At 39.8% G+C, this 12,263-nt stretch overlaps 1 protein-coding gene across 2 annotated transcripts in view; it reads right to left on the bottom strand.

Moving 5' to 3' along the window:
* LOC124039829 (uncharacterized protein C18orf63-like) overlaps positions 1-12,263 on the bottom strand; it is a 37,352-nt gene that overhangs the window by 19,878 nt on the left and 5,211 nt on the right. Inside the window, exons 1-6 of one of the 2 annotated variants that reach the window (XM_046356271.1) lie at positions 11,372-11,809; positions 6,391-6,528; positions 5,985-6,063; positions 4,042-4,098; positions 3,571-3,682; positions 1,956-1,997 (exon numbers count right to left, since the gene is read on the bottom strand). In XM_046356271.1, coding sequence (XP_046212227.1) covers positions 1,956-1,997; positions 3,571-3,682; positions 4,042-4,098; positions 5,985-6,063; positions 6,391-6,528; positions 11,372-11,415 — 472 coding nt within the window. In that variant the 5' untranslated portion in view covers positions 11,416-11,809. Of the gene's footprint in view, positions 1-1,955; positions 1,998-3,570; positions 3,683-4,041; positions 4,099-5,984; positions 6,064-6,390; positions 6,529-11,371; positions 11,810-12,263 lie in introns of those variants that run through there. The other variant, XM_046356272.1, reaches the window with a different exon arrangement.

Raw genomic sequence — 12,263 nt, 5'->3', positions numbered from 1 at the left:
TCACTTAGTCATGCCATATCAATGTCAGGTGGAAGTTTAAATGTACAGTACAGTCCTGTAGTCATCACCATATGTATTTCGACAGTAAAGCTATACTCCAGCAATTTGAATTGGATATCAAATCAAATTTAATTTGTCACATGCGCCGAATACAACAGGTGTAGCCCTTACTGTGAAATGCTTACCTTCAAGCCCTTAACCAACAATGCAGTTCAAGAAATAGAGTTATGAAAATATTTACTAAATAAACTAAAGTAAAAAAATGTAATAAAAAGTAACACAATAAAATAACAATAACAAGGCTATAAATAGGGGGAACCGGTACCGAGTCAATGTGCGGGGGTACAGGTTAGTCAAGGTAATTAGTACATGTAGGTAGCGGTAAAGTGACTATGCATAGATAATAAACAGCAAGCAGCAGCGTGTAAAAACAAAGGGGGGCGGGGTGTCAATGTAAATAGTCCGGGTGGCTATTTAATTGATTGTTCAGCAGTCTTATGGCTTGGGGGTAGAAGCTGTCAGTATCTGGTGTGACCACCATTTGCCTCATGCAGCGCGACACGTTGTCCCACTCATCTTCAATGGCTCTGCAAAGTTGCTGCATATTGCCGGTAACTGGATCAAGCTGTCGTACACGTCAATCCAGAGCATCCCAAACATGCTCATGTGACATGTCTGGTGAGTATGCAGGCCATGGAATAACTTTGTTTCAGAACATTCTCTAGCAATAGCTCTGGTTGACATTCTTGCAGTCAGCATGCTAATTACACACACCCTCAAAACTTGAGACATCTGTGGCAATGTGTTGTGTGACTAAACTACACATTATAGAGTGTGCTTTTATTGCCCCCAGCACACGGTGCACCTGTGTAATGATAATGCTTTAATCAGCTTCTTGATATGCCATACCTGTCAGGTCGAATGGATTATCTTGGCAAAAGAGGAATGCTCACTAACAGGGATGTAAACAAATCTGTGCACAGAATTTGAGAGAAATACGCTTTTTATGCGAATGTAAAATGTCTGGGATCTTTTATTTCAGCTCATGAAACTTGGGATCAACACTTAACATGTTGTGTTCATATTTTTGTTCAGTGTAATAAGTAGTCTAGCAGTATTTGGTCCCATATCGCGTGAACCCAATGACATCAAGATTGTGACTACAAACTTGTTGGGTGCATTTGCAGTTTGTTTTGGGTGTATTCTTTCCAATAGCAACTGAATGGGGAATGGTATCTGGAGTAATTTTCTTTGTAAATGAGCAGAGATGTTTCTGAACACTTCTAAATTCATCCTGATGTTGCCATAATTCAGATAATTCATGAATGGATCATGAATAATGATGAGTATAAAAGTTACAGAGGCTACAACAACAGATGCTAACCACTCACCATGACGAAAAACTGAAAAGTTAGCATTTTTTCGGGGGTTTCATCTTTGTGCCTCTGTAACTTTCTCACTCATGATTTTTTTATTAACATGGCAGTATCCAATGAATATAAGAGCGTTTATAGCCATCTTCTATTTTCACAACTCTCAATTAATAGGTGACATTCTGTGCTGTCGCCTCATATGAACTAATTTGATCTCAAATATAAAATGCTGGAGTACAGAGACACTTAAAAAAAAATGTAGCTTCAAAATACATCGTGAGAACTATTTGAATTGACTAAGATTTGTAATTTACTGAGCAATTAGTTAAGCCTAATGCACTTGGCTAGAGCAACTAGAATTTTCATTATAGCCTTTCCACTATAGGAAACCTTCAACCCAGAGCCATATATAGTATGGTGACCTCTATATCTCTATATATGACTCTGCGTATACCACTGTGGTTCGAGAGCTAAAGGTTAAAGGCTTTGAGAAATAGCTTAAACAGCTCAAATAACTTCTAAACCAATGTTGTAAAGGATACTGAAAGTGTAACAGCTGAACATTCACACTCAAACACCTACCAATGGCGTTGAGCTTCCCCGAATCAGCCAGAAAATCCCTCCCTAGAAAGTGAACAAGATCAATAGACATGGTTAAGTAATCAGACCTAGAGTACTACATTGTTGCAGTACAATGTAGATGGATTAGTACTAGTCATCTATTGATGATTGTGTGCGTTTCTCTCTATGTGTGTGTGTATACGCGTGTGTGAGACTTGTGTGTGTGTGTGTGTCTGTCTGTGTATGTGCGCACGCATGCATATGTGCGTGTCTACGTGTGTGTCATTCTGGCAGCCATGAAAGACTAGATATAAAATAATAAAGTTGGCAAGGAAGGTCGCGTTTAGCACGGAACAAACTCCCAAGTCGAAGGACAGTCTGGCCTTCCCCCGGTCTGTTATCATAAGACATGGACACGCTTTATGTAAAACATTAAGGTTTTGGAGGACCTCAGATACATTTTCTCTCTTCTTGGCCAGGCTCTTGAGGTGGGAGTCATAAAATAATAATCTTAATTTATTTATAGATTATGGGGGCTGGAGGGTCTGCAATAGAGGAAACGGCAGTAATGATGCAGCATTAATGATAACATTACTGGAGTTGTCTAAGCAGAGCTGTTCTCATAGTCGTAATCTAAATACGCGCCAGACAGGCTGTTCATGGATCCCATCCATTCAAATAGCGGAATATTTTGGAAGGCAACAAAAGGCAATCCAGGTTAAGTGCAAGTACATTTTCACTTTTTTCTCGTTTCAGTCAAGGGCAAGAAAATATTTGGGAATAGACAGCGGCCTGTATGTAGGCATTCATTGTAAATAAGCATTTGTTCTTAACTGACTTGCCTAGTTAAATAAAAGGTTAAATAAAAAAATGAAAATTGTACTAGTCATCTATTGATGATTTTGTGCGTTTCTCTCTGTGTGTGTTTGTGTGTGTGTGCGTGCACATGTGTGAGACGTGAGAGTGTCTCTGTGTGTGTGTGTGTGTGTGTGTGTGTATGTGTGTGTGTGTAGCGCCCTGTGTGAACTCAGAATCAAATACACACTATCATATCAAATAGGCCCAAGGTGAAGGTAATGGAGGGTGGTGTAACATATTTGCAGAGTCATTGCGATTATAGACATGCCTTCTCAACAGGTCTGTGATTAAACAGTGACCTTTGCAACCACCTAGCGAAATCACTTCCAACTAGAAGCAACATTTCACAAAAGAGGGAAACAATTCAATGTTATCAGGCCCAGCTTATTAATTATCCCCTTTTCTTACTTTGTAAATGACAAACGCTTTAATTGGATTATGAGCCAAAAAAAAGAGCAAGGGAAAATACCAGGGATTAGGGAGGGGCTTTCAAAAGGGGCTGCAGTTAGGGCCTGTGCTATGGTAACTGTCAGATTACTAGTCATCTATTGATACCACTGTCAACTTTCTACAGCATGGCCGTTTCTGGGGTTTGTTCCTGTGTAAATGTGAAATTCTGTCACTCATGAGCTGTTTAAGCTCTCCTCTCCTAGATAAAAACAGACTGGTGATAGGCTAACTACTGTATATCATAATAACTAGCCCATAACAATATTACTAAGTTAAAACAGTACCATTATATTAATTCCATATTCCTTTATACAGTACTAGTACAAACCAGCAATAAGGAACTGTCCGACTTTGTTCCAGTTTGGAGCCAGCCTGCTGGTCAAGGAGTAGGACAGACAGGTCTGCAGAATACCAGGGAGAACCCTCTGAGGAGAGCCCATCTGCCCAAACACAACACAGAGAGACTACATGTAACTTAACTGACTAGACGGGACAGCATCCACCCATCTATGATACAGCATTCTATATCAGTGATTCTCAACCAGGAGACCTAGTACTGAGCCCTGTGGGGCCTCGGTGAGTTTTCAAGGGGTCACAAGATAAGCAGGGAAAGACCTCTCAAGTAGTAAATAACAGAAGTAAGAACATAATATCTCACATTTATTTAAAATGTGGATGTGGATCATGAATGTAAAACTAGCATACATGTAAAAATGTATCTGAATTGGTTTCTAAACTTGGTCAAAATTGCAGAAGTAATGAGTAAAAGTGAATGACAAGTAGGCCAGCCCAAGCTTACCTGCAGACTGTGTCGTTGTACATAAGCTTGTACTATTCCTCTTTTAAAAAAGGGAATCTGTTGGGGGAAAAGTTTGAATTCAACAATATGAAAGTCATTGACTCTTCTGATAACCCACTCGGTTAAAGGGAAGATAGTTAAACAACTGCAATACAGTCAATGATTCACCAGATCTGTGTTTATTTATTTATTTTACTAGGCAAGTCAGCTAAGAACAAATTCTTATTTTCAATGACAACCAAGGAACAGTGGGTTAACTGCCTGTTCAGGGGTAGAGCAACAGATTTGTACCTTGTCAGCTCAGGGATTTGAACTTGCAACCTTTCGGTTACTAGTCCAACGCTCTAACCACTAGGCTACCCTGCCGCCCCAAGTAGCACTAGTGAAAGCAAATGGAGTGCTGGAGCAGATGCACAATGTCGATTACATGTTTACATGCAGGGGTTAATTAATAATGTGGATTTTCCAGTTAGGAAGTTATTGGTGTTTCACAAATAGAATACAAATTGATTCTTTTTGTTTGAAATTAAGATTCAAATATGGAGAACCTGTTGTTTTTGTAAAGCAGCTCAAACTGTTATACACAGCTTAAAATGATATTACATTTGGACAAATCTCATATTGTTTTTGTTTTTCTATTATTTTGGCTATAATCCAGAAGGGGTGAAAAAAATGACAGTGTTTGGAATGCAGACCAACTATTTTGGGTTGCATGCAACTTGCCTCTGCACGATATGTTTAGGCACGCACACACATACGTTACACTCACTCACACATTTCTAATTTTCTCACACACTATTAACCTGTTTACATCATCTATTTAAACCAGAGAACATATTTCAGCAGATGAATGAATGAATGAAAGAATACCCTTTTATGTTGCATTATGCTACCCATTCCATGTAAGATTAGTAAACACAACACTTTAATTAGTTACAATGATAAATTAGAGAGAGAAGCCAATTCTGTAATCGTGCAATGTGAAACAGGGTAAATCCCTCCTCAAAATCCCAAGAAAATCCAGGGTCGTGTTCATTAGGACATGCAACGAAAACTGCTTTCAAACTTTTTGCAACTGAAATCGACAATGAGCGTTTGTTATAAATCCATAGAGTCCTTTCCTATTTCAGGCCATTGTCTTCCATTTGGTGCCTAACCCATATATCTCCCTCTAAGGAAAACAAACCATTTCCTATGACTGGAGAGTCGTGACAAAGCCTCCCTTGCGTGCACACCTGGTTGGTGTCATGTTACATGGCATGTGAAGGTGGTGTTTTACTCACTGTGCACTTACATAACCTCCAACAATTGGTAAACAAGCCAGATCAAAGGCTCCAGTTACCTGCTTTAGTGCAGTCATTGGTAACCATACTAATGAAAGTATATGAGACAAATTATACAGGGGAACTACTGACAATACTAAGTAAAATACATTTCACAGAACTCATAAATGCATGATTTTCAACTGATTGGTTCAAAAAGTGTATCATCATCTTACTCAAATATATGCAGGAGAAAATGTATTGTGTTGGCTGGTTACCACAAGTACATTTAGCCAAACATGAACCAGAAGTAAATTATTGTGTAACTTGGTCAGCTGCCTGAATCATTTCTATGTTCAAATGTGTTAGAAATTGAGTGTTCCGGCAAAATGAAGTCTTCACCCTCACAAATGGAAACTCACAGCCAAATCACCCCCCCCCTTTCCGATCTGTGTGGGCACACGTACAATGCACTCGTGGGCAAGCGGTTTAAGCACCGCCTTCGCCCAATCCTGATATGTCCAAATTACCAAACATGAAAACTGGAGCTTGGACTGCTCGGATATCACACATCCCATTCAGTCCTGGCAGATTTCCTCGGTCTACACTCAGAATCCGCACACGGGAGATTAGTCTGTCTGTTTCGTGGACTATTAAATACGGACTTGAGTGCACGCTTACCGCCATCACCATTGTGATCTCCGAGAAGCACCCCAAAACCGGAGAGGCAATGATGTCTGCATACAATAACAACAGCTCCCTGAAAGTGAATATAGGAAAGTTAATTAAAATGGTCTGCTTATTAACCTGAGAACAGCAACAATGCACTTTAATACAATATAGAAAGTTGATTTTAAACTAGAAAATAACTGTGCAGTCTTTCTGTGCATCCTTTCTGCATCTCAAAAGTTTTTATATTTCATTCAAAAAACAACCTGAGTTTCTTTCAGAAAGATAAATACATTACCATTGGGTTAAGAAGAGATTGGGAATTTTGAGGTTTGCATTCCATTAATTAATCAATCAAAAAATAAGAACCTGTATTTATTCAAGCAACCTCCAAGCAAACTCTGAGCAGCTGTCTCACCTGCATGTTTTCACCTGCTTGTTTCTCACTTCTCCATCATCAGACTGCAAGGACAGGGTGACACAGCACAGCTTCCTCAGGTCAGGGAGAATTAGAAAGAACAGGGACTGCTCTCCACCTTCAGTTCCACTCATCCTGCTGAAAGACAGAAATATAATTGAAAGGGTCTTAGCCTGTGTCAAGGAATGAACAATTGCTCTGTTGGCACAGTGTCATACTGTGCCTTGTGAAAGTATTCACCCCCCTTGACATTTTTCCTATTTTGTTGCCTTACAACCTGGAATTAAAATAGATTTTGGGGGGGTTTGTATCTTTTGATTTACACAACATGCCTACCACTTTGAAGATGCAAAACTTGTTTTATTGTGAAACAAACAAGAAATAAGACAAAAAAACAGAAAACAAGAGTGTGCATAACTATTCACCCCCCCCCCCCCCCCCCAAAGTCAATACTTTGTAGAGCCACCTTTAGCAGCAATTATAGCTGCATGTCTCTTGGGATGTGTCTCTATAAGCTTGGCACATCTAGCCACTGGGATTTTTGCCCATTTTTCAAGGCAAAACTGTTCCAGCTCCTTCAAGTTGGATGGGTTCCTGATGGTGTACAGCAATTTTAAAGTCATACCACAGATTCTGAATTGGATTGAGATTTGGGTTTTGACTAGGCCATTCCAAGACATTTAAATGTTTCCCCTTAAAACCTCTTTGGGATAGGCCTGGATGCAAATGTCCCAACTGGCCAATTGCCAGGGAAAATGCAGAGTGCTAGATTAAAATAAACTGTCATTAAATCACACATGTAAGATACTTAATTAAAGCTACACTCGTTGTGAATCCAGCCAACATGTCAGATTTAAAAAATGCTTTTCGGCGAAAGCATAAGACGATGATAGCACCAGCAGTAAACAAAGGGGTTAGCATATTTCAACACTGCAGGCGCTACACAAAACACTGAAATAAAATATAAAACATGCATTACCTTTGACGAGCTTCTTTTGTTGGCACTTCAATATGTCCCATAAACATCGCTTTTGTTCGATTAATTCTGTCCATATATATCCAAAATGTCAAATTATAAAGCGCGTTTGATCCAGAAAAATCAGTTTACAAAAAACGCACCGTCACTACAAAATATTTCAAAAGTTTCCTATAAACTTTGCCAAAATATTTCAAACTACTTTTGTAATACAACTTTAGGTATTTTTAAACGTTAATAATCGATCAAATTGTAGACGGGGCAATCTGTGTTCAATACAGGAATGAAAACAAACCAGCGCTACTTTTCACGTCTTGCACAACTCACAAAAGTGTTACTAAGTTCCTAATTGGCCTACATCTTCATTGCACAAAGGAATAACCTCAACCAAATTCCAAAGACTGGTGACATCCAGTGGAAGCGGTAGGAACTGAAAACAGTTCCTAAGAAATATCGCTTGGCAATGACAATTCAGGGAACAGAGAGAGGAAAAAAAAATCTGAACAGTTAGTCCTCTGGGTTTTGCCTGCTACATAAGTTATGTTATACTCACAGACATGATTCAAACAGTTTTAGAAACTTCAGAGTCTTTTCTATCCAAATATATGAATAATATGCATATCTTATATTCTTGGCATGAGTAGCAGGAAGTTGAAATTGGGCACGCTATTTATCCAAAAGTGAAAATTCTGCCCCCTAGCCCCAAGAGGATTTATTTTAAACCACTCGAGTGTTGCTTTAGCACTATGCTTAGGGTCATTGTACTGCTGAAAGGTGAACCTCCGTCCCCGTCTCAAATCTCTGGAAGACTGAAACATGTTTCCCTCAAGAATTTCCCTGTATTTAGCGCCATCTATCATTCCTTCAATTCTGACCAGTTTAACTGTCCCTGCCGATGAAAAACATCCCCACAGCATGATGTTGCCACCATCATGCTTCACTGTGGGGATAGTATTCTCGGGGTGATGAGAGGTGTTGGGTTTGCGCCAGACATAGCATTTTCCTTGATGGCCAAAAAGCTCAAATTTAGTCTCATCTGACAAGAGTACCTTCTTCCATATGTTTGGGGAGTCTCCCACATGTCTTTTGGAGAACACCAAACGTGTTTGCTTAATTTTTTCTTTAAGCAATGGCTTTTTTTCTGGCCACTCTTCCGTAAAGCCCAGTTCTGTAGAGTGTACGGCTTAAAGTGTTCCTATGGACAGATACTCCAATCTCAGCTGTGGAGCTTTGCAGCTCATTCAGGGTTACTTTTGGTCTCTTTGTTGCCTCTCTGATTAATGCTCTCCTTCCTTGCCTGGTCTGTGAGATTTGGTGGGCAGCCCTCCCTCGGCAGGTTTGTTGTGGTGCCTTATTCTTTCAATTTTTTAAATAATGGATTTAATGGTGCTCTGTGAGATGTTCAAAGTTTCTGATATTTTGTTATAACCCAACCCTGATCTTTACTTCTCCACAACTTTGTCCCTGACCTGTTTGGAGAGTTCCTTGGTCTTCATGGTGCTGTTTGCTTGGTGGTACCCCTTTCTTAGTGATGTTGCAGACTCTGGGGCCATGTGATAGATCATGTGACACTTAGATTGCACACAAGTGGACTTTATTTAATGAATTATGTGACTTCTGAAGGTAATTGGTTGCACCAGATCTTATTTAGGGGCTTCATAGCAAAGGGGGTGAACACGCACCACTTTTCCATTTTTTATTTCTTAGACATTTTTGAAACAAGTAATTCTTTAAATTTCACTTCACCAATTTGGACTATTGTGTGTATGTCCATTACATGAAATCCAAATAAAAATCCATGTAAATTACAGGTTGTAATGCAACAAAATAGGAAAAATGCCAAGGGGCTGAATAATTTTGCAAGGCACTGCATGTTCTTTTCATTGTGCTCAAGGCTTCCAATAACTGTGGAATTGATGCCTTTGCAAGCATCTTTAGTGTACCGCTCTTTAACATGAACTTGCAAGTGAAATTGCAGTGTAGAGTGTAACAGCTAGTGTGCTACACACAGTGCTGGTGACAATCATGTGTAGCTAGATCAATTTGGTTTAACATTCTAGCTAGTTATAGCCTAACATTACCGAGCAGATAGGTTTGAGGGTAACCTCAAACCTATCTGAAGCAAGACATATATATATATATTTTTTTATTAACCTACCTATGAACAACCAAAACATAAACATGGAGTTGAAGCTAGCTAGGTCCTTTTTTGTTGTTGTTGTTATGAATCATAAGGTGTTAAAACAAATTGTAGAGCAGGTGTACTCAAAACTTTTTGGGTCGGGGACCCCTTTTGATCGCAAATTCATCAGGGACCCCCTCACAATCGGAGCACAACTCGAGTGAGAAAAAATAGCAGACAAGGAGTTTTACTCTGACATCGACAGTGCATGGCCGGACAAACCAAGTCTCAGGCCCTGGGAAGGAACACTTTAAAGGCCTGGCATGGGAGAAAACATTTTGCACATTTCAAGCTATTGTGATTTCCTGCAATTCTACACATTTTGTTGTTGCAGCTTTAAAGGACGCCACCAGAGGGCAATGCCAGCCCTATTTCAACGTAATTCCTGTTCTATAGTGGAAATGTAGAGTAGTCTTCATTATCGCCAGGGAGCAACTAATTTTGCAGCGCATAGTAAAAATACATGAACACATAACAATAAATATACACAAAAACAATATATACAGCAATATGTACACAACTACCAGAAATACTAGCTTATTGGGCAAGCTGTTAGCAGCTGGCATGGAGGAGATGTTAACCCTATTAGTTTACTTGCTCATTTAGGTTCCACCTCTGAAGAATGACTTATACACGATACTTGTAAAAAATATTCACAAATTGGGGGTGGGAAGGAACGCAGAGGTGATTTCCAATTGAAGTGGAGAAACATCAACAAATAAGGCACTGATAGCTGTCAGTGTAGCTAACTATGTTAACTTTATCTAGCTAACCTTATCTAGTTGCATTATCTCCAAAGTTTTGGCATTTTCCATAAATTGCGGCCGCAAATCTGCCATAGAAATAGTAATAAGATGAAGCTCTGGTAATATGGTTAACTATTGAAAGGTTTAGAGACATGCGTTCTTCTACATTGGAATGGACAAGGTGCCACCTTTGGAACAGTAGGTAGGCTGCTGGCAGGCTTCGGGTGTGGTACAGCAAAACCAAATATTCCCCTGCTCATGGTTCTCGCAAGGGATGTGAAATGATAGGTTACAATGACTTTGCTCATGATGCACGTCACAAATTACACCTAACAACACCCTGAGCGAATCGGACTCGAAGCACTAATACAAATGTAACAACAGCACACCAAAATAAGTAAAGAGGTTCCTTGAATTTACTTTTGCGGGGCCTTTTCATTATAGGACAGACACTTGTGGCTTCTAGATGCACCAACCAAAACAGTGGAGCATGTAGTGAAGCAAAACTTTAGTGGTCAAAATCATTCATCTTGGGGTGACGGGGGAGAGAGAACTCAATCATGTCACACAATTATACAAAAACAAATTTAAAATGAAATACAGACTAGCTCAAAAATAAGTGAAAATTTACAGATTTTCCAATGGATTTTAATAATTTCTGGTTAAAAAAAAAGTGGAGCTGCAAAAACAAGTTTGCTCCCCCTATTTTAATTTGCTCCATGGCTCAGGCGGCCAAGTGGACGAAAGGCTGTTTGGCTCACCTCAGTAGCGAAGATGAAGAACTTTGCAGTTGTTTCTGATTAATAAACAATACCACGCTGGTGGGTGGTAACAAAACGTTGTCTGAAAAGTATTTGAAAGTCATCTAATAAGCATTGCCAAGTATTTCCACAAATCTCCCACTACTTAAATCGGTGTGCAACATCATCACGGCGCTGACGGAGAAGAGCGACATCTTACGAGTTCCAACCCAACTTTTCTATTTAGTGTTTACCTTAACTTTTTGTATAGAAAGGTCATACTATTATCACATATGACCGCCAAGCACTTCTGGACATGAGATTGTCAGTTACTAACCTCGATTTTGACATCAACTCTGACTGAGTTGTTTCCTTGTTCATACCGGACCCTATCTATTCCTTTGTTCCATGGGCTACCAACGCGCCACAAGCATAGACGCAGTAGAAGAGCTGGAGTCCTGGTGAAAATCTAACGCCGCTCTCCTCCGTACTATTGGCAAATGTCCAGTCACTCGAGAATAAGCTGGATGAACTTCGTTCGAGTCTCCCATCAGAGAGACTTGAAAAGCTGCAATATTATACCAGCACTCACAGTCTCACGTCAGAATTAGACATTCACCATGCTTCTCAAATATAACATTTTGAAGTTCTTCCAAACGTCAAATCTCAAAGTGTTTGAGGTTAAGATTAGCGTTAAGTTCAGGCATTAACTCTAAATTCTTAAGGCTAGGCATGAACTCCGAATAGTTAAGGTAAGGGTTATAAGGTTTGGGATAGGCTTAAAACAAACAAAAACTTTCTATCGCTTGATTTGAACTTGCAACCTTTGGAATTAGATGCAGATGCTTACGCCCATCTACCATCCCCAACACCATAAACCTACTTGAAGGTAACTAGTGGCCGGTTTACACGTCATCTCCTGACGTCCTCAGACATGGATGGACATTGAATACTGACTTGTATCACGATTGACCTACAGGGACGTGGCAGGATGATGACACGTAGTACTTAGTGGATTCTTCATGCAGCAGCATGATCGGACGGTGGCTTCAGGCAACTCTAAATGCATAGACGATGTCGTCCCCACAGTGACTATATGAACATATAAGAAACGAGGCACAGACATGGACGCATACAAGAAAGCATGCTACAACCTCCGACGAGACATCAAACATGCAAAAGGACAATATAGGAGGAAGGTGTAATCTAATTACACCGGCTCCGACCCT

Source organism: Oncorhynchus gorbuscha, linkage group LG07 (assembly GCF_021184085.1).
Source record: "Oncorhynchus gorbuscha isolate QuinsamMale2020 ecotype Even-year linkage group LG07, OgorEven_v1.0, whole genome shotgun sequence".
In the NCBI taxonomy this organism is placed as follows: domain Eukaryota; kingdom Metazoa; phylum Chordata; class Actinopteri; order Salmoniformes; family Salmonidae; genus Oncorhynchus; species Oncorhynchus gorbuscha.
This window is presented reverse-complemented; position numbering and strand designations above follow the sequence as displayed.